The 25,497-nt window shown below is 41.5% G+C and overlaps 2 protein-coding genes across 5 annotated transcripts; one reads left to right on the top strand and one right to left on the bottom strand.

The window, feature by feature from the left end:
* The first annotated feature begins 1,498 nt into the window (after positions 1 to 1,498).
* stl1 (rhamnose binding lectin STL1) lies at positions 1,499 to 10,751 on the top strand. Of its 2 annotated transcripts, none has more exons than XM_036956478.1 (13): positions 1,499 to 1,658; positions 1,835 to 1,858; positions 1,976 to 2,038; positions 2,845 to 2,956; positions 4,482 to 4,597; positions 6,753 to 6,794; positions 6,887 to 7,022; positions 7,653 to 7,762; positions 8,683 to 8,727; positions 8,823 to 8,952; positions 9,112 to 9,218; positions 10,347 to 10,405; positions 10,512 to 10,751. In XM_036956478.1, the coding sequence occupies exons 1-12, from the start codon at positions 1,628 to 1,630 to the stop codon at positions 10,358 to 10,360; spliced, it is 930 nt and encodes a 309-aa protein (XP_036812373.1). In that variant the 5' UTR covers positions 1,499 to 1,627; the 3' UTR covers positions 10,361 to 10,405; positions 10,512 to 10,751.
* A 1,786-nt stretch (positions 10,752 to 12,537) lies between these two features.
* On the bottom strand, positions 12,538 to 20,971 carry LOC110500791 (butyrophilin subfamily 3 member A3). 3 transcript variants are annotated; one of them, XM_036958301.1, is made up of 10 exons: positions 20,823 to 20,971; positions 20,626 to 20,713; positions 20,353 to 20,410; positions 18,627 to 18,992; positions 18,151 to 18,444; positions 17,927 to 18,019; positions 17,658 to 17,687; positions 17,280 to 17,315; positions 17,074 to 17,109; positions 12,538 to 16,969 (listed from the first exon to the last, which is right to left on the bottom strand). In XM_036958301.1, the coding sequence occupies exons 2-10, from the start codon at positions 20,695 to 20,697 to the stop codon at positions 16,302 to 16,304; spliced, it is 1,653 nt and encodes a 550-aa protein (XP_036814196.1). In that variant the 5' UTR covers positions 20,698 to 20,713; positions 20,823 to 20,971; the 3' UTR covers positions 12,538 to 16,301. The 3 variants fall into 3 exon arrangements, with proteins under 3 accessions (XP_036814196.1, XP_036814197.1, XP_036814198.1); XM_036958302.1 differs by having other exon boundaries at positions 20,650 to 20,713; positions 20,823 to 20,969; XM_036958303.1 differs by lacking the exons at positions 20,626 to 20,713; positions 20,823 to 20,971 and having other exon boundaries at positions 18,627 to 19,021.
* Positions 20,972 to 25,497: the final 4,526 nt, after the last annotated feature.

The following is a 25,497-nucleotide window of genomic DNA, read 5'->3' as shown; positions in this document are numbered from 1 at the left end:
ATGGCTGGGCTGATGGGACAGTGGAGATTATATTTATGAATGGCTGGGTTGATGGGACAGTGGAGATTATATTTATGAATGGCTGGGTTGATGGGACAGTGGAGATTATATTTATGAATGGCTGGGTTGATGGGACAGTGGAGATTATATTTATGAATGGCTGGGTTGATGGGACAGTGGAGATTATATTTATGAATGGCTGGGTTGATGGGACAGTGGAGATTATATTTATGAATGGCTGGGTTGATGGGACAGTGGAGATTATATTTATGAATGGCTGGGCTGATGGAACAGTGGAGATTATATTTATGAATGGCTGGGTTGATGGGACAGTGGAGATTATATTTATGAATGGCTGGGCTGATGGGACAGTGGCGATTATATTTATGAATGGCTGGGTTGATGGGACAGTGGAGATTATATTTATGAATGGCTGGGCTGATGGGACAGTGGAGATTATATTTATGAATGGCTGGGTTGATGGGACAGTAGAGATTATAGTTATGAATGGCTGGGTTGATGGGACAGTGGAGATTATAGTTATGAATGGCTGGGTTGATGGGACAGTGGAGATTATATTTATGAATGGCTGGGTTGATGGGACAGTGGAGATTATATTTATGAATGGCTGGGTTGATGGGACAGTGGAGATTATATTTATGAATGGCTGGGTTGATGGGACAGTGGAGATTATATTTATGAATGGCTGGGTTGATGGGACAGTGGAGATTATATTTATGAATGGCTGGGTTGATGGGACAGTGGAGATTATATTTATGAATGGCTGGGTTGATGGGACAGTGGAGATTATATTTATGAATGGCTGGGTTGATGGGACAGTAGAGATTATAGTTATGAATGGCTGGGTTGATGGGACAGTGGAGATTATATTTATGAATGGCTGGGTTGATGGGACAGTGGAGATTATATTTATGAATGGCTGGGTTGATGGGACAGTGGAGATTATATTTATGAATGGCTGGGCTGATGGGACAGTGGAGATTATATTTATGAATGGCTGGGTTGATGGGACAGTGGAGATTATATTTATGAATGGCTGGGCTGATGGGACAGTGGAGATTATATTTATGAATGGCTGGGTTGATGGGACAGTGGAGATTATATTTATGAATGGCTGGGCTGATGGGACAGTGGAGATTATATTTATGAATGGCTGGGTTGATGGGACAGTGGAGATTATATTTATGAATGGCTGGGCTGATGGAACAGTGGAGATTATATTTATGAATGGCTGGGTTGATGGAATAGTGGATGCACAGTGATTCCTCAGATAGAACAGTAAATAGGCATGTTGATTGAGGTACAGCCGTGAGTAGTTGTGAAATAGATAATGTCTGACATACTCTTTCAACCAATCGGCATCCAGGATTAGACCCGCCTGTTTTATAATCATTTGTACTTTCGTTCATCCTCACTCTATATTGACTGAAGGTGTGTGTTTGGGGGGGGGGGGGGATTGGTCAACAGAGTAAAGAGGGAATGTGTTCCAGTAACAGCTCACGCGTTCAACTGTTATTCGTATCTCACTACGTGGGCAAAGCCATTCAATACAGTCAGACACTCAGAAGCTGTCTCTCCTATAGAGATCCCTGATAAAGTAGACAGAATGCTCCTTGGACAATCAATTTTGTTCGCCGGTAAGTCTCTTGCTCTTCTAATTTCTCTTTGTTTTTTTCATCCTTTTCCTCTCTTCTCCTCTCAACCTCTGACGGGCTCCAGGGGCACTGCTCCTCCTATGTGTGTATGTCGTTTTTTTTTTTATCAGCAAAAGGACACATTTATAAGGAGTATATTCTCTTGTCTTTTCTTCCAGCGCTGCAGGCCAGCCTCTTTCTGGGTAAGTCTAGTCATCTAACAGTGATTGCTGATGGTAGGTGTAGCTCAAGGCTCAAAACCCTCATCGAGGTGACAGAGAATAAAAAGGTGAAAAAATATCATTTTTTTCCTGTTCCAGGTTATGGAATGTCAGAGATTCAGCGCAGGTTCCTGACGTGTGGTGATCCCAGCCTCCAGTGTGGTAAAGTAACTCCAGTGTGGTAAAGTAACTCTGGTAAAGTAACTCCAGTGTGGTAAAGTAACTCCAGTGTGGTAAAGTAACTCCAGTGCGGTAAAGTAACTCTGGTAAAGTAACTCCAGTGTAGTAAAGTAACTCCAGTGTAGTAAAGTAACTCCAGTGTGGTAAAGTAACTCTGGTAAAGTAACTTCAGTGTGGTAAAGTAACTCTGGTAAAGTAACTCCAGTGTAGTAAAGTAACTCCAGTGTAGTAAAGTAACTCCAGTGTGGTAAAGTATCTCCAGTGTAGTAAAGTAACTCCAGTGTAGTAAAGTAACTCCAGTGTAGTAAAGTAACTCCAGTGCGGTAAAGTAACTCCAGTGCGGTAAAGTAACTCCAGTACGGTAAAGTAACTCCAGTGCGGTAAAGTAACTCCAGTGTAGTAAAGTAACTCCAGTGTGGTAAAGTAACTCTGGTAAAGTAACTCCAGTGTGGTAAAGTAACTCCAGTGTAGTAAAGTAACTCCAGTTGCGGTAAAGTAACTCTGGTAAAGTAATTCCAGTGTAGTAAAGTAACTCCAGTGTGGTAAAGTAACTCCAGTGTAGTAAAGTAACTCCAGTGTAGTAAAGTAACTCCAGTGTTGTAAAGTAACTCCAGTGTAGTAAAGTAACTCCAGTGTGGTAAAGTAACTCCAGTGTGGTAAAGTAACTCCAGTGTGGTAAAGTAACTCCAGTGTGGTAAAGTAACTCCAGTGTGAAGTTGTTATTTACTATAATTATAATTATTATTATCATTATGTTATTATATTTAAACTCTTATTTGTGTGTGTAGATCACGGTGTGATCATGGTGTATGGGGTCAAATTCAGCACTATTGAGTTGTCATCAAACGAGAGACCTAAAGCCTGCTCCGATACAGAGGCCTTCAACGGTGTGTCTAACAGGTCTGTAAACACACGCGCACGCGCGCACACACACACACACACAGACACACGCGCACACGCGCACACACGCACACACGCACACACGCACGAACACACACACACACACACACACACACACACACACACACACACACACACACACACACACACACACACACACACACACACACACACACACACACACACAGCACACCACACAGCACACAACTTCAGTCAATAGCAAGCATGTTTGCTATGTTCTGCTTACAACATTGTTTATTTCCCAACTTCAGTGTCCTGTTGCCATGTTTCCAGCAATTTTACAGTAATCGGGGCATATCCACAAAGCGTCTCAGAGTAGAAAATGTGTTGTAAGTGCTGAAAATAGATACAATTTACACCTACTCTTATGGGTAGAAATAAAAGCTATGCATGAAACCTCTTTAGTCATGAGAGTCACACCTAGTCGACAGATACTGAGGAGACCACATGAGCTGTCCTAACCAGTTCAGAGTTACCAGCAGGTGTGTTGATATAGAAAAAGTAGCCAGTGGTTCATAGAGAGGCAATTGCTTTGGAGATATTATAATAATGTTTAGATACTCTCAGACCATGAGAAACAACATTCTTTGATCTGATGAAACCTAGATTGAACTCTTTGGCCTGAATGCTAAGCGTCATGTCTGGTGGAAATTTGGCACCATCCCTACGGTGAAGCATGGTGGTGGCAGCATCATGCTGTGGGGTTGCTTTTCAGAGGCAAGCACTGAGAGACTAGCCAGGATCGAGGGAAAGATGAACGTAGCAAAGTACAGAGAGATCCTTGATGAAAACCTGCTCCAGAGCTGGAGAGAAGGTTCACCTTCCAACAGGACAACGACTCTAAGCACAAAGCCAAGACAATGCAGGAGTTGCCTCGGTACAAGTCTCTGAATGTCCATGGGTGGCCCAGCAAGAGCCTGGACTTGAACCCGATCGAAAATCTCTGAAGAGACGTGAAAATAGCTGTGCAGCGACACTCCCCGTCCAACCTGACAGAGCTTGAGAAGGTCTGCAGGAAGAATTGTAGATACTCCCCAAATACAGATGTGCCAAGCTTGTAGCGTCATACCCAAGAATACGAGGCTGTAATCGCTGCCAAAGGTGCTTCAACAAAGTACTGAGTAAAGGGTCTGAATACTTATGTAAATGTCATATTTCTGGGGTTTTCTCCTTATAAATTTGAAACAATGTGAAAAATCTGTTTTGCTTTGTCATTATGGGGTATAGCGTGTAGATTAAAGAAGACAAAATATAATTTAATACGTTAGAATAGCGTAACAAAATGTGGAAAAAGTCAAGGGGTCTGAATACCCTAGTTCAGCCAGATGGGAATCTTATCAAGAACAGCTTCACAGAAAAACTGAGCTGCACTGAAAAAGAAAGTGGTCCTAAAACTGATAGCACAGAGAGGGGAAATGGAGAGAAATAACATCATGTTTTAAAAAAAAAAAAAACCTAAGTAAGGTGGTGTTTTAGGTGTGTGACATTACTACTGCTCATCCAGGTGTGATGGAAATGAGAAGTGTGATGTGGCGACCTCCGGCAGTGTGTGTGACCTCTGTAACTCTGCATACCTGACTAATATCTTCCTGGACGTTACCTATGGCTGCCTGGAGAGCAGTGAGTAACCTACACACACACACACACACACACTCACATACACACTCACACACACATACAGTTGAAGCCGGAAGTTTACATACACCTGAGCCAAATACATTTAAACTCAGTTTTTCACAATTCCTGACATTTAATCCAAGTAAAAATTCCCTGGCTTAGGTCAGTTAGGATCACCACTTTATTTTAAGAATGTGAAATTCAGATTAATAATAGAGAGTGATTTATTTCAGCTTTAATATTTATTTCGTCACATTCCCAGTGGGTCAGAAGTTTACATACACTCAATTAGTATTTGGTATCATTGCCTTTGAATTATTTAACTTCAAATGTTTCGGGTAGCCTTCCACAAGCTTCCCACAATAGGTTGGGTGAATTTTGGCCCATTCCTCCTGACAGAGTGTCACGACTTCTGCCGAAGTCGTTGCCTCTCCTTGTTCGGGCGGTGTTCGGCGGTCGACGTCACCGGTCTTCTAGCCATCATTGATCCATTTTTCATTTTCCATTGATTTTGTCTGGTCTTCCCACACACCTGGTTTCAATCCCATTCATAACCCGTTGTGTATTTAACCCTCTGTTTCCCCTCATGTCTTTGTCAGAGATTGTTTTATGTCAAGTGTTGTTTTATGTTGTATCGGTGCGCGACGGGTCCTCGTACCCATGTTTATTTATGTATGTACATATTAGTGTTTGGAGCATGTTAAGTGGGCATTTATTAAAAGACTCCATTTACACTCCGTTTGACTCTCCTGCGCCTGACTTCCTACGACTCTGACACAGAGCTGGTGTAACTGAGTCAGGTTTGTAGGCCTCCTTGCTCGCACACGCTTTTTCAGTTCTGCCAACAAATTTTCTATAGGATTGAGGTCAGGGCTTTGTGATAGCCACTCCAATACCTTGACTTTGTTGTCCTTCAGCCATTTTGCCACAACTTTGGAAGTATGCTTGGGGTCATAGTCCATTTGGAAGACACATTTGCAACCAAACTTTAACTTCCTGACGGATGTCTTGAGATGTTGCTTCAATATATCCACATAATTTTCATCCCTCATGATGCCATCTATTTTGTGAAGTGCACCAGTCCCTCCTGCAGCAAAGCACCCCCACAACATGATGCTGCCACCCCCGTGCTTCACGGTTGGGATGGTGTTCCTCGGCTTGCAAGCCTCCCCCTTTTTCCTCCAAACATAACGATGGTCATTATGTCCGAACAGTTCTATTTTTGTTTCATCAGACCAGAGGACATTTCTCCAAAAAGTATGATCTTTGTCCCCATGTGCGTTTGCAATTTGTAGTCTGACTTTTTTTATGGCGGTTTTGGAGCAGTGGCTTCTACCTTGCTGAGCGGCATTTCAGGTTATGTTGATATAGGACTTGTTTTACTGTGGATATAGATACTTTGTACCTGTTTCTTCCAGCATCTTCTCAAGGTCCTTTGCTGTTGTTTTGGGATTGATTTGCACTTTTTGCACCAAAGTACGTTAATCTCTAGGAGATCCTTCCTGAGCGGTATGACGGCTGCGTGATCCCATGGTGCTTATACTTGCGTACTATTGTTTGTACAGATGAACGCAGTATCTTCAGGAATTTGAAAATTGCTCCCAAGGATGAACCAGACTTGTGGAGGTCTACCATTTTTTTCTGAGGTCTTGGCTGATGTCTATTGATTTTCCCATGATGTCAAGCAAAGAGGCACTGAGTTTGAAGGTAGGCCTTGAAATACATCCACAGGTACACCTCCAATTGACTCAAATGATGTAAATTAGCCTATTAGAAGCTTCTAAAGCCATGACATCATTTTCTGGAATTTTCCAAGCTGTTTAAAGGTACAGTCAACTTAGTGTATGTAAAATTCTGACCCACTGGAATTGTAATACAGTGATTTATAAGTGAAATAATCTGTCTGTAAACAATTGTTGGAATGATTACTTGTCATGAACAAAGTAGATGTCCTAACTGACTTGCCAAAACTATAGTTTGTTAACAAGAAATTTGTGGAGTGGTTGGAAAATGAGTTTTAATGACTCCAACCTAAGTGTATGTAAACTTACGACTTCAACTGTACATTCATGCTCACACACAGAAATATGCTGAATCTTTTTCTCAATATGATGTATGTGTGATGTGTTTGTATGAGTCAAATTTTTGTCGTCCACAGAGAAGGTGACTACCTGTCATGGTGTGGTGCATTTGGAATGTGGTAAGAAACAACACTCTGTGTGCCAATCGGTTACTTAGTTGAGTTGACTCGTGAGTCTCTCATGCTCCCGCTTCTCTTGCTCTCTCTCATAGGAGATGGGGTGGTCTTTCTCCAGAAAGCACTCTATGGACGCATAGACAGCCAGACCTGTAGTCAGGGACGACCTCAGAGTGAGCTGACTAACACAAAGTGTTCCCAGGAAGGAACTCTGGCACTCTGGTCACAGAGGTACACACACGCACGCACACACCCACACACACTATAGTGTGCAGAGCCAAGTCAAATCATTCTAGATTCAAGTTGGAATTTGACATTTTTGAACGTCCTCAGGAAGCTCAGTCAAAACCGTCCACTAGGGTGCAAACAAAACAAGTACCTGGAGCTAGAACCCAGGTCTATATGACAGACTGCTGCTGTTCAGACCACAGCACCATCCATCCACATTTAGTTATCGAGGCAAGTCTTAATACATAGCAAAACTTAACAGGGTAGTCATTTTTCTGTTTTTAAGCTTCATCTAACCAATCGGAATGAATGCCTGAAGTTAATCTTAGTTGTTTGTGTCCCTAAACGCTGAACTTAACCCATGTCGCCACTAGGGGCAACACTATTACCATCAAGTAGGCTTACATTTAAAGTAACTTCAAAATTTGACGTTTGGAGAAATGTGGACAAACGTCTAATTTTGCAGTGAGATTGTGAGAGCTTGTTGATCAAATCAGCGTCAAGTACAGGGGCTCAGAGGGCTCTGAGGCCAACCGCTCAGACAAGCTCCAGATATCCGTTTTTACAGGTTATGTTGGAGTTATGGAGTGGCTTTGTTATGGTTCTACTGGTGTTGCTCTGTGGTTGTTCCAGGTGTGACGGGAAGCAGACGTGTGAGGTGAACATGAGAGTGAATCAAATCTCGGACCCTTGTGTCGGAACCTACAAATATCTGGACGTCACCTACATCTGCCTTCCTGCTAGTCAGTATTCTCCCTCTCCTGTCCAATGGGCTTGTCGTTCACTTGATACCAAGCACAGGTTGTTGTTCACTGACATTCCACTTCTGACACCTGTATTGTACTTGCACAGTGGACAACAACCTGTGTAGGGGTGTCAAATGAACAATTAGTCATTGGAAATGTGCTTGTGCATGATACAAAGTAGTCAACACTTTTTCATGAATGGAGCCCCATACTGGGTTGTCACAATCACTCCTTCCTTCCCATCTCTCTTTGATTGCTCCTCCCACCTCTCTTTGATTGCTCCTCCCACCTCTCTTTCATTCCTACTACCACCTCCTTTTGATTGCTCCTCCCATCTCTCTTTCATTCCTCCTCCCACCTCTCTTTCATTCCTCCTGCCACCTCTCTTTGATTGCTCCTCCCACCTCTCTTTGATTGCTCCTCCCACCTCTCTTTCATTCCTCCTCCCATCTCTCTTTCATTCCTCCCACCTCTTTCATTCCTCCTCCCACCTCTCTTTGATTGCTCCTCCCACCTCTTTCATTCCTCCTCCTACCTCTCTTTGATTGCTCCTCCCACCTCTCTTTGATTGCTCCTCCCACCTCTCTTTCATTCCTCCTCCCACCTCTCTTTGATTGCTCCTCCCACCTCTCTTTCATTCCTCCTCCCATCTCTCTTTCATTCCTCCCACCTCTTTCATTCCTCCTCCCACCTCTCTTTGATTGCTCCTCCCACCTCTTTCATTCCTCCTCCTACCTCTCTTTGATTGCTCCTCCCACCTCTCTTTCTTGCTCTTCATCCTTTTTCTTATCCCCCATCATCTCAACAGCAGGGCTGATGTTGTGTCTGAGCAGCAGGGCTGATGTTGTCTCAACAGCAGGGCTGATGCTGTGTCTCGACAGCAGGGCTGATGTTGTGTGTGTGCGTTGTGTTTTCAGAGACAAGTATCACCTGCGAGGGCTCAACCAGCTCCCTGGACTGTGGTGAGCACATGATTACACCCACAAACACCCTCACCTAACACCCCCCTCAGCAGGTAAGGGTGCAATTTAATTATTGTGTGTGTGTGTGTGTGTAGGTAAGGGTGTGATAAAGGTGTTTCATGCTAACTACGGCCGTAGAGACGGCTCTACCTGTTCTGCTGGACGACACGAGCTCAGCAACCAGAACTGTCTGCAACCCAAAACCCTGGACGTTGTCAAACAATGGTACTTTCTCTATCCATCTCCCCATCTCTCCTCTCTAGTTTGGGGATGTCAGTGGTGTTGAAAGTTGGTTTAAAGTTGGATGTCAGTGGTGTTGAAAGTTGGTTTACAAATATCCCCCCTTGTGTGTTATAATTGTGTTATAAATGTGTAACTCTGCAGGTGTGAGGGAAAGAGTCAGTGCACTGTGGGGCTTGATCCGGTCTTCGGGGACCCCTGCTATGGAACCTACAAATACCTGGAGGTTTCCTACACCTGTCTGGGAGGCTGTGAGTACAAAACAGCTATCAGCTAAGTGCAGAAGAAGGAGATGAGGGAAGGAGAGGAGATGAGGAAGGGGATTAGATGAAGAGAGGAAAGAGAAGAGGAGAGGAAAGAGAAGAGGATGGAGGAAGGAGAGGAGGAGAGGAAGGAGATGAGGGGAGGAGATAAGGAGGGGAAGGTGAGGAAAGAGAGGAGACCAGGAGAGGAAGAAGAACTGGAGACAAAGAGAGGGAGATGAAACAAGAATAGGAAGGAGAGGAGAGATGAGGAAACAATAATAGGAAGGAGAGGAGAGATGAGGAAACAAGAATAGGAAGGAGAGGAGATAAGGAGAGGAGATGAGAGGAGAAACAAGAGGAAGGAGAGAAGATGAGGAAATGAAGAAGCTACTGTAGACTATTGAGATGGAGAGGAAGCTACTGTAGACTATTGAGATGATGGAGAGGAAGCTACTGTAGACTATTGAGATGATAGAGAGGAAGCTACTGTAGACTATTGAGATGATAGAGAGGAAGCTACTGTAGACTATGGAGATGATGGAGAGGAAGCTACTGTAGACTATGGAGATGATAGAGAGGAGAGGAAGCTACTGTAGACTATTGAGATGATAGAGAGGAGAGGAAGCTACTGTAGACTATTGAGATGATGGAGAGGAGAGGAAGCTACTGTGGACTATTGAGATGATGGAGAGGAAGCTACTGTAGACTATTGAGATGATGGAGAGGAAGCTACTGTACTGTTAACATGATGCAGAGAAGAGGATGGAGGAGAGGAAGAAGAGGATGGAGGAGATGAAAGAGAGGAGGCGTAGAGAGGAAGGCTTTGTAGACGATTGAAATGTAGGAGAGGTGATGAAGACACAGTAGACTATGGAGATAGTAGAGAGGAAGACACTGTAGACTATGGAGAGAGTAGACAGGAAGACACTGTAGACTATGGAGATAGTAGAGAGGAAGACACTGTAGACTATGGAGAGAGTAGAGAGGAAGACACTGTAGACTATGGAGAGAGTAGAGAGGAAGACACTAGACTATGGAGAGAGTAGAGAGGGAGACACTGTAGACTATGGAGATAGTAGAGAGGAAGACACTGTAGACTATGGAGACACACCCTCTGACTGTAACCTACCTCAGCCCCTACAGTGTAATGATGGCCTGGCTCGGCTGCTGCCACTTCCTGTCCGCCTCCACCGGTGAGTCCTGTCTACTCTACTGCTGGTCTACATATGAACCCATATGAAGTGATGTGATAAACGCATGACTGAATCTTTTTATTTGTGTCTTTCTTTCATTCAACAGAAGAACTTCTTCGACTGGATGCCCTTTTTACTCTGGATTTACTCCATAATCAAACACGATGAACCCCTGATAAAATCAACTAATAAGAAACCAATCCATAAATCAACGTGCAAACTAGTGACTGAATGTTAATGTGTAGCCGGCTCATTTTCAGACCAGTGTTTTTTTTAGAGAACACAACCCTATGTTATTGATTTGGATGTCAAGAGATACGTTACAATTAAAATCAAATGAATGTGACTTTTTCTTCTGAGACAGAAAAACTTTTTTCTTGACGTTTCACCATGTTAGTAGTGCCTGACTCTAGAAGGCTATTTACACCGAATGGACATTGGTATTACACATTTCAATTGGTATTATTATTACACTTTGCATTGGTATTACACACTTCAATGCTCTGGGAGTGATTATGGCCTTAGATACGAAAAGGGTGTGATTAGCGAATGAAAAATAAATATCTATATTTATGTACAGTTGAAGTCAGAAGTCTACATACACTTAGGTTGGATTCATTAAAACTCGTTTTTCAACCACTCCACTAATTTGTGCATGACACAAGTAATTGTTCCAACAATTGTTTACAGACAGATTATTTCACTTATAATTCACTGTATCACAATTCCAGTGGGTCAGAAATTTAAATAAACTAAGTTGATTGTGCCTTTAAACAGCTTGGAAAATTCCAGAAAATGATGTCATGGCTTTAGAAGCTTCTGATAGGCTAATTGACATAATTTGAGTCAATTGGAGGTGTACTTATGGATGTAATTCAAGGCCTACCTTCAAACTCAGTGCCTCTTTTCTTGACATCATGAGGAAATCAAAATAAAAAAAATTGTAGATCTCCACAAGTTTGGTTCATCCTGCAACAAAACTAGAGCCTTTAGGACCTGCCTGGTTGATAGTGCTGTTAAGGTAGAGCAGCACTTTATTATGGACAGACTTCTCCCCATCTTAGCTAATGTCGTATCAATAAGATTTGACCATGACAGTTTACAATCCAGGGTTATTACAAGCAGTTTAGTCACCTCAACTTGCTCCCAATTTCCACATTATTTAGTACAAGATTTAGTTGAGGTTTAGTGAATGATTTTAAATATTTAGGACCAGCTTATTCCTTGCCACCCACTCTGAAACTAACTGCAGCTCTTTGTTAGGTGTTGCAGTCATTTCAGTCACTGTAGTAGCTGACGTGTATAGTGTTGAGTCATCCGCATACATAGACAGGCTGGCTTTACTCAAAGCCAGTGGTATGTCCTTAGTAAAGATTGATAGGTGGGCTATTTGAGCCAGTGAAGGGGGATTTCCTATTCTTAGGCAGCAGAATTACTTTTTCTTCGCGCACTTTCTAGTAGACTTCAATTGAAGATCTGGCAAATAGGAGTGGCAATATCGTCCGCCATTATCCTCAGTCATTTTCCATCCAAGCGGTCAGACCTCGGTGGCTTGTCATTGTTGAAAAGACAACCATCACTTTCTAGTAGACTTCAATTGAAGATCTGGCAAATAGGAGTGGCAATATCGTCCGCCATTATCCTCAGTCATTTTCCATCCAAGCGGTCAGACCTCGGTGGCTTGTCATTGTTGAAAAGACAACCATCACTTTCTAGTAGACTTCAATTGAAGATCTGGCAAATAGGAGTGGCAATATCGTCCGCCATTATCCTCAGTCATTTTCCATCCAAGCGGTCAGACCTCGGTGGCTTGTCATTGTTGAAAAGACAACCATCACTTTCTAGTAGACTTCAATTGAAGATCTGGCAAATAGGAGTGGCAATATCGTCCGCCATTATCCTCAGTCATTTTCCATCCAAGCGGTCAGACCTCGGTGGCTTGTCATTGTTGAAAAGACAACCATAATTTTCTTACCTCATCCACACTCACTAATTATGGTTTAAACGGTTTCACTGTCCAGATTCATCCACACTTGTGTAAGATATCCAGACACAACGTGTGCCTGATTACCTCACTATACCTCTACCACTGTCTCAGTCAAACTAGTATGAAACAAGGCACACCTACTTGAATTTGTTTATGACGCCATTTGTTTTTTTATTCCTTTTTTTTGTCATTTACAATATCATACTGGCACAGTGTACATAATTACTAATCAACAATAAAAAAAATTAGACAACTTATTAAGTGTAAAAATTCTGAAGTATTTGCTACATTATGTTGACATAATGCAGGAAAAACAGTAGCACTACCACAACATTACTGGTAAAATAAAACCAATAAAAATTCAAAATGTAAAATGTAATATATATTTTTTACATTTACGAGAAACACATTCTTAACTGACACGTTACATTTGACTTGACATTATACAAATGCAGCTAATACATGGAATTAGAAATGATGTCGATACTAAAGAAAAATCACAAAATATATATTTGGAAACACCCTATCAAAAATTAAAACATCCTAACTAATGTGTAAAAAAATATTCCTAACGTGAAAATGTTCCCAGACCTTCAGATTGTGTTCTCAGTCCCCTCCTGTACTCCCTCTGTTCACTCATGACTGCACGGCCAGGCATGACTCCAACACCAACATTAAGTTTGCCGATGACACAACAGTGATCACCAACAATGACGAGACAGCATAAAGGGAGGAGGTCAGAGACCTGGCAGTGTGGTGCCCTCAACGTGATCAAGACTAAGGAGATGATTGTGGACTACAGGAAAAGGAGGACCGAGCAGGCCCCCATTCTCATGGACGGGGCTGTAGTGGAGCAGGTTGAGAGCTTCAAGTTCCACATCACCAACAAACTAACATGGTCCAAGCACACCAAGACAGCCGTGAAGAGGACACGACAAAACCTATTCCCCCTCATGAGACTAAAAAGATTGGGCATGCGTCCTCAGATCCTCAAAAGGATTTACAGCTGCACCATCGAGAGTATGGTTGCATCACTGCCTGATATGGCAACTGCTCGGCCTCCGACCGCAAGGCACTACAGAGTATAGTGCGAACGGCCCAGTATATCACTGGGGCCAAGCTTCCTGCCATCAAGGACCTCTATACCAGTGTAGCTCCCTTCTGTAACCACGAGCACAACCGTTCCTTGATTTTAACTGGCGGTTTTATTCTGTAGTTTTAGTCAGAATTATCACCTTCCGTGAGAACTATAAGGTAAATGAAAAATACAGTTAAGCCCACTCTTACAACCTCCTTATCTTACGAGTGATTTATTAGCTTGGTATAACTCTGAAGTGCCTACATACATAACAGTTTAACCGGCGTTATAACGGGTTCAGATTAAACACGTGAGTAAAGGAAAAATACCTCATTGGCTACTTATTACAGAAGGGAGGAAACCAAACTTCACACTTATTATTCCTGGCATGAATTCACACTTCATCCTAACATACACCCTTCAACCTTTATGAACTACACCCGATGACATGAAAACTTAGCTAACGCAGCACAGGATTGCCTTCCCTCCAAAAGTGTGTCGCTGCAATATGGATCCCCGTTACAACAGTATTAGCTACGTAGTTCCGCTTGTATTATCATTTCTCCCGCACAGCGGACACGTAAAACAATTCAAACAAAAGACAACGACATAACCTGTAAGTCTAACTGTCAGTTACAACCAGGCGGTGTCAAAGGAAGGCCCTAAAAATTGTCATAGACTGTTGACTTTGCTACCGCACGGCAAGTGGTACCGGAGCGCCAAGTCTAGGTTCAAGAGGCTTCTACCCCCATGCTACTCTCTGTTATTATCTATGCATAAGTCACTTTAATAACACTACCTACATGTATAGAATTACCTCAATTATCTCGACTAACCGGTGCCCCCTCACATTGACTCTGTACCGGTACCCCCTGTATATAGATAGCCTCACTATTGTTATTTACTGCTGTTCTTAATTCTTTTTTACTTATATTTATTGTATTTGGGGGGTATTTTTCTTAAAACTGCATTGTTGGTTAAGGGCTTGTAAGTAAGAATTTCACTGTAAGGTTTACACCTGTTGTATTCGGCGCATGTGACAAATACAATTTGATTTGATTTGATTGTGACATGTTGTAAAATTTCTCACAGTGTGAACACTTAATTTTTTTAATATATATTTTTTATTTCACCTTTATTTAACCAGGTAGGCCAGTTGAGAACAAGTTCTCATTTACAACTGCGACCTGGCCAAGACAATTCCACAACAACTACCTAATACACACAAATCTAAGTAAATAAATGGAATAAGAATATGTACACATATGGATGAGCAATGATCGAACGGCATAGATGCAAGAGGCAATAGATGGTATACAGATATGGCAAATAGGAGTGGCCTATTATCCTCAGTAATTCATATTTTTTTCCCACTAATTGGTATTTCGACCAATTACATCAGATATTTTCTCATCAGATCTTTTCAGACCTGGTCTGATTGGTCAAAACACCAAATAGTGTATTGGGCCAGGTGAGACTCCCACAACCAGAAAACATATTGCATGCCGAGATCAACTTTTCAGATTTTTTTTATTTTAAACATGATTTGGAGATTTTTACATTAAAATTATAAAAACAGTTCTGTTAGGAATTAGATTTTTTTCAGGAGGCCTAATACATTATCAGAGGATATTGGCTACGGCCCTAGACTGCCAATAATTGTTCCTCTCAGACAATATTACATTTCAAATCTCAAGCTTTGATTGACAAAATAGATCAGTTGGTGTAGCACTTGCGACGCACAGCTGAGCATAAATTGAAATAATTTGCTTTTTATTTTCCTGAACTGATGGTACCTGCATGTGGTGGTCATGTTGTTTTCAAGATAACTGGGAACTTGGGGGGAAAAAAACGAGGTCAAATCATTAAGTCAATGAACTTCAAGTCGGAAAGATGGAGCTCTAGAAAGATGGCCAAGTTTTCCAGTTGGCTGTTGAAAATGATTTTTCCCAGTAGGATTTTTTTGCTTTCAAATGCACATATTCCAGTCAGTCTAATCTGATATTTTCTAGTGAGCAGTACGTTGCTCTATATTGCAAACTGTAACAGGGAAAAATCCTACGGTTTCAAATGAAATGTCACCAGATGGCTCTACCATTAAAATAATAATGGTGAGCACTATAGAAAGCGGCTATATTGCAAGGAGCTTCTCTTTCCGTCTCCTGTTCTGCACTGCTGTGAAAAACAGGGGATGGTCAAACCAAACACCATGTAGACATCCATCTACTACATCCATCCATCAACTACATCGCTCTACTACGGTACATCCATCAAATTACCACATCCATCCACTATATCCAGCCATCAACTACATCTCTCTACTACGGTACATCCATCAATCCACTACATCCATCTACTACATCCATCCACTATATCCAGCCATCTACTACATCCATCCATCTACTATATCGCTACTACAGCCATAAATACACTACATCCATCTACTATATCGCTACTACATCCATCCAGCCACTACATCCATCTACTACTACATCCATCTACTATATCTCTACTACATCCATCCATCCACTACATCAACCACATCCATCAATCTACCTACTACATCTACCTACTACATCCATAAATCTACAATATATATCCATCCATCCATCCCACTACATCCACCTACTACACTGCTTTCACCAATCATATGTTTCCACGTTAGTCAAATCAAATCCAATTGCACTGCAGACAAAGGAGAAGAGCAAGGAGATGATGATGAATTGGACCAGTGCAGAATACTACGGTACACACCCTAATATGAAGTGCACTAGATACATACAACAATGTGTTAAAATATAGTGCTGTAGTTTTCATCGTGTTACAGACATTTAAAGGCAGTCTTTGGATTCAGAAGTCTGACGATTGCGACTTTGGTTGGAAGCTAGAAGGGCATCAGTCTCAGCCTCTTCAGCAGGTGGAGCGACTTTACTCTCTCTTTCAGAAACAGACACTTCTACAGGTTCTGTTTTATAGTGGCTGACATCTAATATCGTCATAGGGGCTGTGTCACCTTGACCTGGGTTAAAAAGAGGAAACACCTCCCCAATGAACATAGCTCTCACAGTGACAATCAGTTTATTGTCTTTTACGTTGATAAAAGAGAGTACTCCTTGGTCATAGTCAAAATACACCCCTAGTATCTGAGGTCTAGGATTGGCAGGAAGTAGGATGTCGGGGGCCATATTAAGCCGTAAGCCTTTCTCTTTGTCTGAGGACAGGAACCAGAAACCATTGGAAGGTGTGGCTGGTACATCACCATGTCTTTTAACAGGCCCACTTGCCAGTCCAACCCACCAGGATTTTTTACCGCCTACCTGCTCATTATGCAGTCCAACCTCCCAGTAAGCATTGCTGCCCGAGGTAAAACCACGTGTTCCAAGTATACAAGCATGCTCACCCGGAGGACATGGATTATCTTTACTGTCTCTCACAATTTTACCAGTTGAACCAACTGTCAGATAAGGAGGAGCTGTCTTGGGATCCAATGTGACATCCACTGTTGAAGACAAACACAGAATCAGGAGATGCCAATGAACCGTAATAACAACAATAATGATAATAATAATCAGAATGTATCAGAAATATTTCAAAATAGATTACCTCCAGCTTGTCTCATAGTCTCCATATCGACTAAATCTACACAAAAACCAGGAACAATGTGTAAATGTTAAATTAATTTTGTACAGTAAGTGTATTAGGGATCAATATTTGCTATACACTCTTAGAAGTGTAGCATCTTGCATGATAAAGAAAGGCAATATCAGAATAAATTCAGATTCTCTTTGGAAAATGTCAAAATAGATTACCTTCAGGTTGTCTCATAGTCTCGATATCCACTATATCTACACAAAAACAGGGAGAGTAGGAAAATGTTAAACGTATTCTGTACAGTAAGTATTTTTGGATCAATATTTGCCATATGATAAAGAAAGCCAATATCTTACATTGTGGTGACTAAATGCACAGAATATGGTCCATAGGTAGTGTTTATAATTTAGTGTCCATTGACTTGATGTAGTGCTAATTTAGCGTTTTAATTGTATTCTCTTATAGGATCAATGTAGGCCTAGTTACAGTATAAAATACCACAACATTTAGGACACATGGTTATAAAGTTAAGCATTGAAAATCTAATTATGAACACTGACATTGAAAAGTGTGATGTGGATAAATAGATTCCTTACCTCCTGTAATCACACGTGTTGATTTGTTTCCTGAAAAGCAAAACACACATGAGTTTTCAATCGAATCATAGGAGGGATAAAGGTGGCATTAGGAGATGTCTTGATGACTTGCCTAATGTTTTCTCCTGTAGGTAATCCAAATATGGTGGAAAGAGGATTCCATACCCTCTTAGGCTCAAGTTCAAATGTGACCCAGTCTTAACATTTTCATGGCATTGTATGCTTATCAATATATAGTATAACTATCCAAACCAAAACATAGCCCTGACCTGTCTTTTTGTAGAGCACACCGACGAAGACAACGGACAGGAGCAGAAGTAGAGCTAAAATGATGACAGCTGTTTTCAGTCCTGATGAAGTCTCTGTAAGTGGAAAGAAGGTATCCCTTATTTAATTCAACAAACTGGTGGACACACACACACACACCTTGTAATGGGTTCCAGATCAGCATATGCTCATAGCAGAAAGAAACACGGTTATTATCTTTGTTGACCTGGTACAGCCGGAACGTTCCGTAGGTCCACTCTTCCCTCCAACTCCTCTCCTTCAGACAGAACCAGAGAACAGGATACCCAGGGAGCACTGGAGGAGGAAGAGAGGACCCAGCTGTGGGCAGACACCAGACCATGGGCACCACTGCTGTAGTCCAGCTTCTCAGGTTTCAGAGTCTGCCTCCCATCTGACCACTGTAGCCTGGGCCTTGGCTTCCATCCATGGGAAACACAGCTCACATTCACAGAGTCAGCATCTGTTCTGACCGCTGAGAGGAGAGGAGGGGTGCCCATCACTGGGAAGGAGATTAAGTGCACATTAAGGAGGAGGGGATTAAAGTCTCAAATATTTTTTTAATATTTTTTTTATACCTTGGCTAATTCAACTATTTGTGAAAGAATGATGGAGAAAGAATGATGGATATCATTTCATTTCTGTAGCATCATTCCTGGATATGTTTTGCTTGAATGAACTCACCAGTCACATTGAGAAAGACACTGGCAGTCTCATAGTCCTGGTTACTGCTGACGTAACACACATACTCCCCTTGGTCTCTCAGAGTGACATTAACCAGCTTCAAGGTCACATCCCCTCCCTTCAGCCCTTCTGAAGTAACCTCCCGGAGCCCCAGGGAGCTGCGGCCCACGTATTGGGACTGCTGTGATGCTTCCTGGATCTTCCTCTCTCTGTAGTGCAAGACCGGGTTGTCGAAATCTTTGGGCCGGTACCAACGCACCTCCAGGCCCTCTGCGTTCATGGAAGGGGTGAGCCAGCATGGCATGGTGGCAACATGTCCCAACCGTGCCGAGACCGGATCCTCGGGTACCGAACACGTGAACATTTCTGATCGAGGAAGAAGAAAGTGTCACCATCTGCTTATGACACCGTTTTACTTTGTTTTAACTTGGTTAGTTTAAAATGTCAAAAGTCATAAAGTTATTAATACTAAAAGCCTCAGAAATGTGTTGTTTGTTTTTTGTCAAATACATCTCAAGGCACCTCCAAAATTTTGCCTAGAATGCATTTGTGGTCTGGTATCCAAAGATCCGATATCTTCAAATCTGTAACATCCATTAGAAAACCTGTAGCCTTGTAAATACCAGACTGATTCACGCTGCAGATACAACATCAATATTAGCTTGCGGGATCAGGCGCCTTTGCAAAGCTAGAAAACTGTCACTGGATACCACAGCCACAAAGTTCTAACAGCCATCGTGAGCAAATTGATTTTGTCCCCCCACACCAAACGAGATCAAGACACGCAGGTTAATAAAATATCAAAACTAACTCTGAACGAATTATATTAATTTGGGGACAGGTAAAAAAGCATTAAACATTTATGGCAATTAAGTCAGCTAGCTTGCATTTGCTAGCTAATTTGTCCTGGGATATGAACATTGAGTTTTTATTTTACCTGAGATGCACAAGGTCCTCTACTCCGACAATTAATCCACACATAAACCGGTCAACAGAATCGTTTCTAGTCATCTCTCCTCCTTACAGGATTTTTCTTCTTTGGACTTATATGGCAATTGGCAACTAACTTTCTTTTTTTATATATATTTTTAATTGTTTTAATGTATTCATAATACAGATCAACAACTTACATTGCTACATCATGCAAAACAAAACACAGGCACTAACAATAAAATACTAAAACATGCAAAAAATATCAATTAAATAATAAAAATCAACTATTCTAGTGCAATTGTAATCACACTGAAAAAATCTCATTGGCAAATAACTTCCATAAAAGGTTTATTATCACCACTGATGTATTTCAGTCACACAGGAGGGTATAACCAATGAGGAGAAGGCAGATGGGTATCTGCTTCTATAAACCAATGAGGAGATGGGACATGGATATCTGCTTCTATAAACCAATGAGATAGGACATGGGTATCTGCTTCTATAAACCAATGAGGAGATGGGAGAGGCAGGACTTTCAGCGCGATCAGCGTCACAAATAGAACTGACTACTGTTCTTTCCCTTGGCAACGCAGACCATCGTTGGCGCGTGCGAGCAGTGTGGGTGCAATAATTGAATAATTATATGTCGGTGTGACGGGAAGGAATTGCGCCGGCAAAAGATTCCAAATAGGTCTATACAAATACAGTAATTAGTCTATTACAGTTCCTTTATTGATTCATTGTTATAATTCAGTAAAGATTTAAACCGCCACTACTAGTCTTGGCTACTCACCAGAAGTGGCAGTGGAGAGAGATACACCCCAAACTGCCAATATGTACAACCACATAACCTGAAAAAAATGACAAAAAAATGTTAATTTCACTATATTGAAATCCTGCCTATCGTTCGAGGGCACATATTACTTTCACCTTCAAATAGCAATCTAAAATATATTGATTGGGCTATGGTCGATCGTGCAAAAATCATTTAAATACTGTATTTCCGCAATAGTTGTTCGACAAAAAAAAATTCGACAAAGGTAAACCACATTACGCCACGAGGTACCTTTAAAAGCGAAGGTCTACTTACTGTATACAGGGCCCTCGAGCTGTCTTTTTCAATAACGCAAGGTGGCATGTCGTGCGTAAAATCTCTGAAAAATCACGACATCCAAATGAAGTCGGGAAATATTAGTTCAGAAAATAATGATTACAATCCTTTATCATATAATATCTCAATCACACTTATGCGAATAACTAGACCTGATCTTCACCCGACAAGACCGTAGAACAATAAATGTGCTGTGCCTATTGGTCGCAGTGTACTTTCACTTTCGAATTTGTTCAAATGTACTGTAGACTTTCAGAACTAAACCAAGATAGATATGGAACGCCGTTTGGTCTTTGAGTGTCAAAAAAAGACACGCGTCAAATGAATGTGTTTAAAAAATAAAATAAAAACATTCACTCAAATAATCTGAAAAAAAAATCACTATTGTAACACTATGTACATATTGTTGTAGAGTTGAATGGTGAGGTATAGACCATTTCTATTTACAGTATGTATTAAATGATGAACATCTATTTTACATTCGGATGGGTTATAGGTGGAAAGACTAAATCTGGTGTGAAATAACACCTTCAATTCGTTTTTTTTTTTTTTTTTTTTTTTTTTAAATCAAAGTGAAATGCAACTCATGATACACAGTGGTGAAAAAATGACCCAATTGTCATTTTTGAGTAAAAATAAAGATAACTTAATATTAAATGACACTAGTAAAAGTCACCCAGTAAAATACTTAAGTATATTTAAAACCAAATACCTTAAGTATCAAAAGTACATGTAATTGCTAAAATATACTTAATATCAAAAGTGAAAGTAAAAATACATTTCAAATTCCTTAAATTAAGCAAACCAGACTGCACAATTGTCTTGTTTATGTTGTTGATAAAAAAAAAAAAAAATGTAGCCAGGGGCATAATCCAACATTCAGGCTATCAAGGCACAAGGCGAGACCCAGATGCAGACACAGGAGGCAGATGGTTGGAGTCCTACAATGTTAAATAATCCAAAGGGGTCGGTAAGAGAATAGTAGTGGACAGGCACAAAGGTCAAAACCAGATCAGAGTCCAGGAGGTACAGAGTGGCAGACAGGCTCATGATCAAGGCAGACAGAATGGTCAGGCAGGTGGGTACAGAGTCCAGAAACAGGCAAAGGTCAAAACCGGGAGGACAACAAAAATGAGAATCGCGAAAGAGTACAGGAAAAACCACAATGATTGACGAAACATACAAGACAAACTGGCACAGAGAGACAGGAAACACAGGGATAAATACACTGGGGAAAATAAGCCACACCTGGAGGGGGTGGAGACAAGCACAGGAACAGGTGAAACAGATCAGGGCGTGACACAGACATAATTTACAAACAAAGAATTTGCATTTAGTGAGTCTGCCAGATCAGAGGCAGTAGGGATGCCATCTTGATCAGTGCCTGAGTGGACCATTTTCCTGTCCTGCTAAGCACTCAAATGCAACGAGTAGTTTTGGGTGTCAGGTAAAATGTATGGAGAAAAAAAGTACATTATTTTCATTACAAATATAGTGAAGTAAAAGTAAAAGTTGTCAATAATATAAATAATAATGTGTAGTAGATACTGCAAAAAAAACTATTTAAGGAGTACTTTAACTTATTTTTACTTAAGTACTGTAAATAATACACATTGCCTATTTCGCTCATGCTAAACAATGCCAAACCACAGATGTTACATGCAGTACAGGTAATGATACTAGATGGACTCTCAAATTCACACAAAATGTTTAGCCTGGTCTGATGGTTTCCCATGTGGACAACAGGACAAAAATGAAAGACAGCATGAAATGCATGAAAGAGGGCAATTTTAATGTGAAATATTCATCTAACAAACTTACAACCCAAACAGAATGGCATTTGGAGTATACTGTGCTGTAGTTCTGGAGATGGAGGGGTGTCATGATATGTCAGTGTTACCATCATGACTAAGCCAGTTGGACATTACAAAGCATCTCTGCCTAATCTGGATCCTAAAGGAACCCTTCTTCACAGGCCTCTTTTTCTAAACTTGACATTTCTGACAATACAATGTACAAAATTCTAGCTTGGCATGGCAACGTGACAATAATGAAAGCCAGAAAGAAATAATGAAAGAGCCATTTTTACTGTGAGATATTTATTGCATTTCCATGACTGCTCAAATCGTGTTTCCTCATGGGTCTCTCTCGTCCCTCTGCACCACACTCACGGTGGGCAAAATGTTTGGAACATCGAATCGCACCATCAAAATCGCAGTACATATAGAATCGTGAGAATCGCAATACATATCGTATCGGCACCTAAGTATCGAGATATCGTATTGTGAGGTCCCTGGTGACTCAATACATATCGTATTGTGAGGTCCCTGGTGATTCAATACATATCGTATTGTGAGGTCTCTGGTGACTCAATACATATCGTATTGTGAGGTCTCTGGTGACTCAATACATGTCGTATTGTGAGGTCTCTGGTGACTCAATACATATCGTATTGTGAGGTCTCTGGTGACTCAATACATATCGTATTGTGAGGTCTCTGGTGACTCAATACATATCGTATTGTGAGGTCCCTGGTGACTCAATACATATCGTATTGTGAGGTCTCTGGTGACTCAATACATATCGTATTGTGAGGTCCCTGGTGACTCAATACATATCGTATTGTGAGGTCTCTGGTGACTCAATACATATCGTATTGTGAGGTCTCTGGTGACTCAATACATATCGTATTGTGAGGTCTCTGGTGACTCAATACATATCGTATTGTGAGGTCTCTGGTGACTCAATACATATCGTATTGTGAGGTCTCTGGTGACTCAATACATATCGTATTGTGAGGTCCCTGGTGACTCAATACATGTCGTATTGTGAGGTCCCTGGTGACTCAATACATATCGTATTGTGAGGTCTCTGGTGACTCAATACATATCGTATTGTGAGGTCTCTGGTGACTCAATACATATCGTATTGTGAGGTCCCTGGTGATTCAATACTTATCGTATTGTGAGGTCTCTGGTGACTCAATACATATCGTATTGTGAGGTCCCTGGTGATTCAATACTTATCGTATTGTGAGGTCCCTGGTGACTCAATACATATCGTATTGTGAGGTCTCTGGTGACTCAATACATATCGTATTGTGAGGTCCCTGGTGACTCAATACATATCGTATTGTGAGGTCTCTGGTGACTCAATACATATCGTATTGTGAGGTCCCTGGTGACTCAATACATATCGTATTGTGAGGTCCCTGGTGACTCAATACATATCGTATTGTGAGGTCCCTGGTGACTCAATACATATTGTATTGTGAGGTCTCTGGTGACTCAATACATATCGTATTGTGAGGTCCCTGGTGACTCAATACATGTCGTATTGTGAGGTCCCTGGTGACTCAATACATATCGTATTGTGAGGTCCCTGGTGATTCAATACATATCGTATTGTGAGGTCCCTGGTGACTCAATACATATCGTATCGTGAGGTCTCTGGTGACTCAATACACATCGTATTGTGAGGTCCCTGGTGATTCAAAACATATCGTATTGTGAGGTCTCTGGTGACTCAATACATATCGTATTGTGAGGTCTCTGGTGACTCAATACATATCGTATTGTGAGGTCTCTGGTGATTCAATACATATCGTATTGTGAGGTCCCTGGTGATTCAATTCATATCGCATTGTGAGGTCCCTGGTGATTCAATTCATATCGTATTGTGAGGTCCCTGGTGAGTTCCCTGGTGATTTTCTTTCTTTCTGGTTTGTCAAACTTTATTCCCACAAACACATTTGTAGAATGCCCCACCCCTCTGGCTTTGAATGACAGCAGCGTGATCAATGAGCTGCCGGGTGTATTGCTCTGGAACTCCAGGATCACTTGAGCCCGCCTCTTCTCAGTGCCGTCCAGACGCACAAACCTGAAAACTGTCCTCCCAGAGTGGGACCTCCAGCATAGTGAGGAAGTGTGTGAACCGAGACAACCAGACTCTTGATGTGGTTGCCCTCACTGTGCAGTCTGAGCAGGCTAGACAGAGCCTCCACCTTGAAGCGGCTCCTCCAGGTCTCTGAGAGGTTCCTCTCCTCTTCTTCCTGAAGAAACTCCACCAGCTCACTAACCTCTGCAGTAGACGTGTGCACAGTGTGTGATGACGGGCAGACGGACAGTCTAGACACATAGCACACTCTGCCCATCACCAGCCTCAGCCTCTCTGTGACGTCCACTGCCCAAGTGTAGACCTTACCGTGAAATGCTGAATACCACAAGTGTAGACCTTACCGTGAAATGCAGAATACAACAAGTGTCGACCTTACCGTGAAATGCTGAATACCACAAGTGTAGACCTTACCGTGAAATGCTGAATACCACAAGTGTAGAGCTTACCGTGAAATGCAGAATACAACAAGTGTCGACCTTACCGTGAAATGCTGAATACCACAAGTGTAGACCTTACCGTGAAATGCTGAATACCACAAGTGTAGACCTTACCGTGAAATGCTGAATACCACAAGTGTAGACCTTACCGTGAAATGCAGAATATAACAAGTGTCGACCTTACCGTGAAATGCGGAATTCCACAAGTGTAGACTCTACCGTGAGATGCTTACTTACAAGCCCTTAACCAACAGTGCAGTTCAAGAAGAGTTTTAAGAAAATATTTACCAAATAAACTAAAGTAAACAATAATAAAAAGTAACACAATAAAATAATAATGAAGAGGCTATATACAGGTTTTTATTTATTTTTTATTTCACCTTTATTTAACCAGGTAGGCTAGTTGAGAACAAGTTCTCATTTACAATTGCGACCTGGCCAAGATAAAGCAAAGCAGTTCGACACATACGACGACACAGAGTTACACATGGAG

Source organism: Oncorhynchus mykiss, chromosome 21, assembly GCF_013265735.2.
Source record: "Oncorhynchus mykiss isolate Arlee chromosome 21, USDA_OmykA_1.1, whole genome shotgun sequence".
Classification (NCBI taxonomy): domain Eukaryota; kingdom Metazoa; phylum Chordata; class Actinopteri; order Salmoniformes; family Salmonidae; genus Oncorhynchus; species Oncorhynchus mykiss.
The sequence above is the reverse complement of the archived record's forward strand: the minus strand, read 5'-3'. Positions and strand labels throughout refer to the sequence as shown.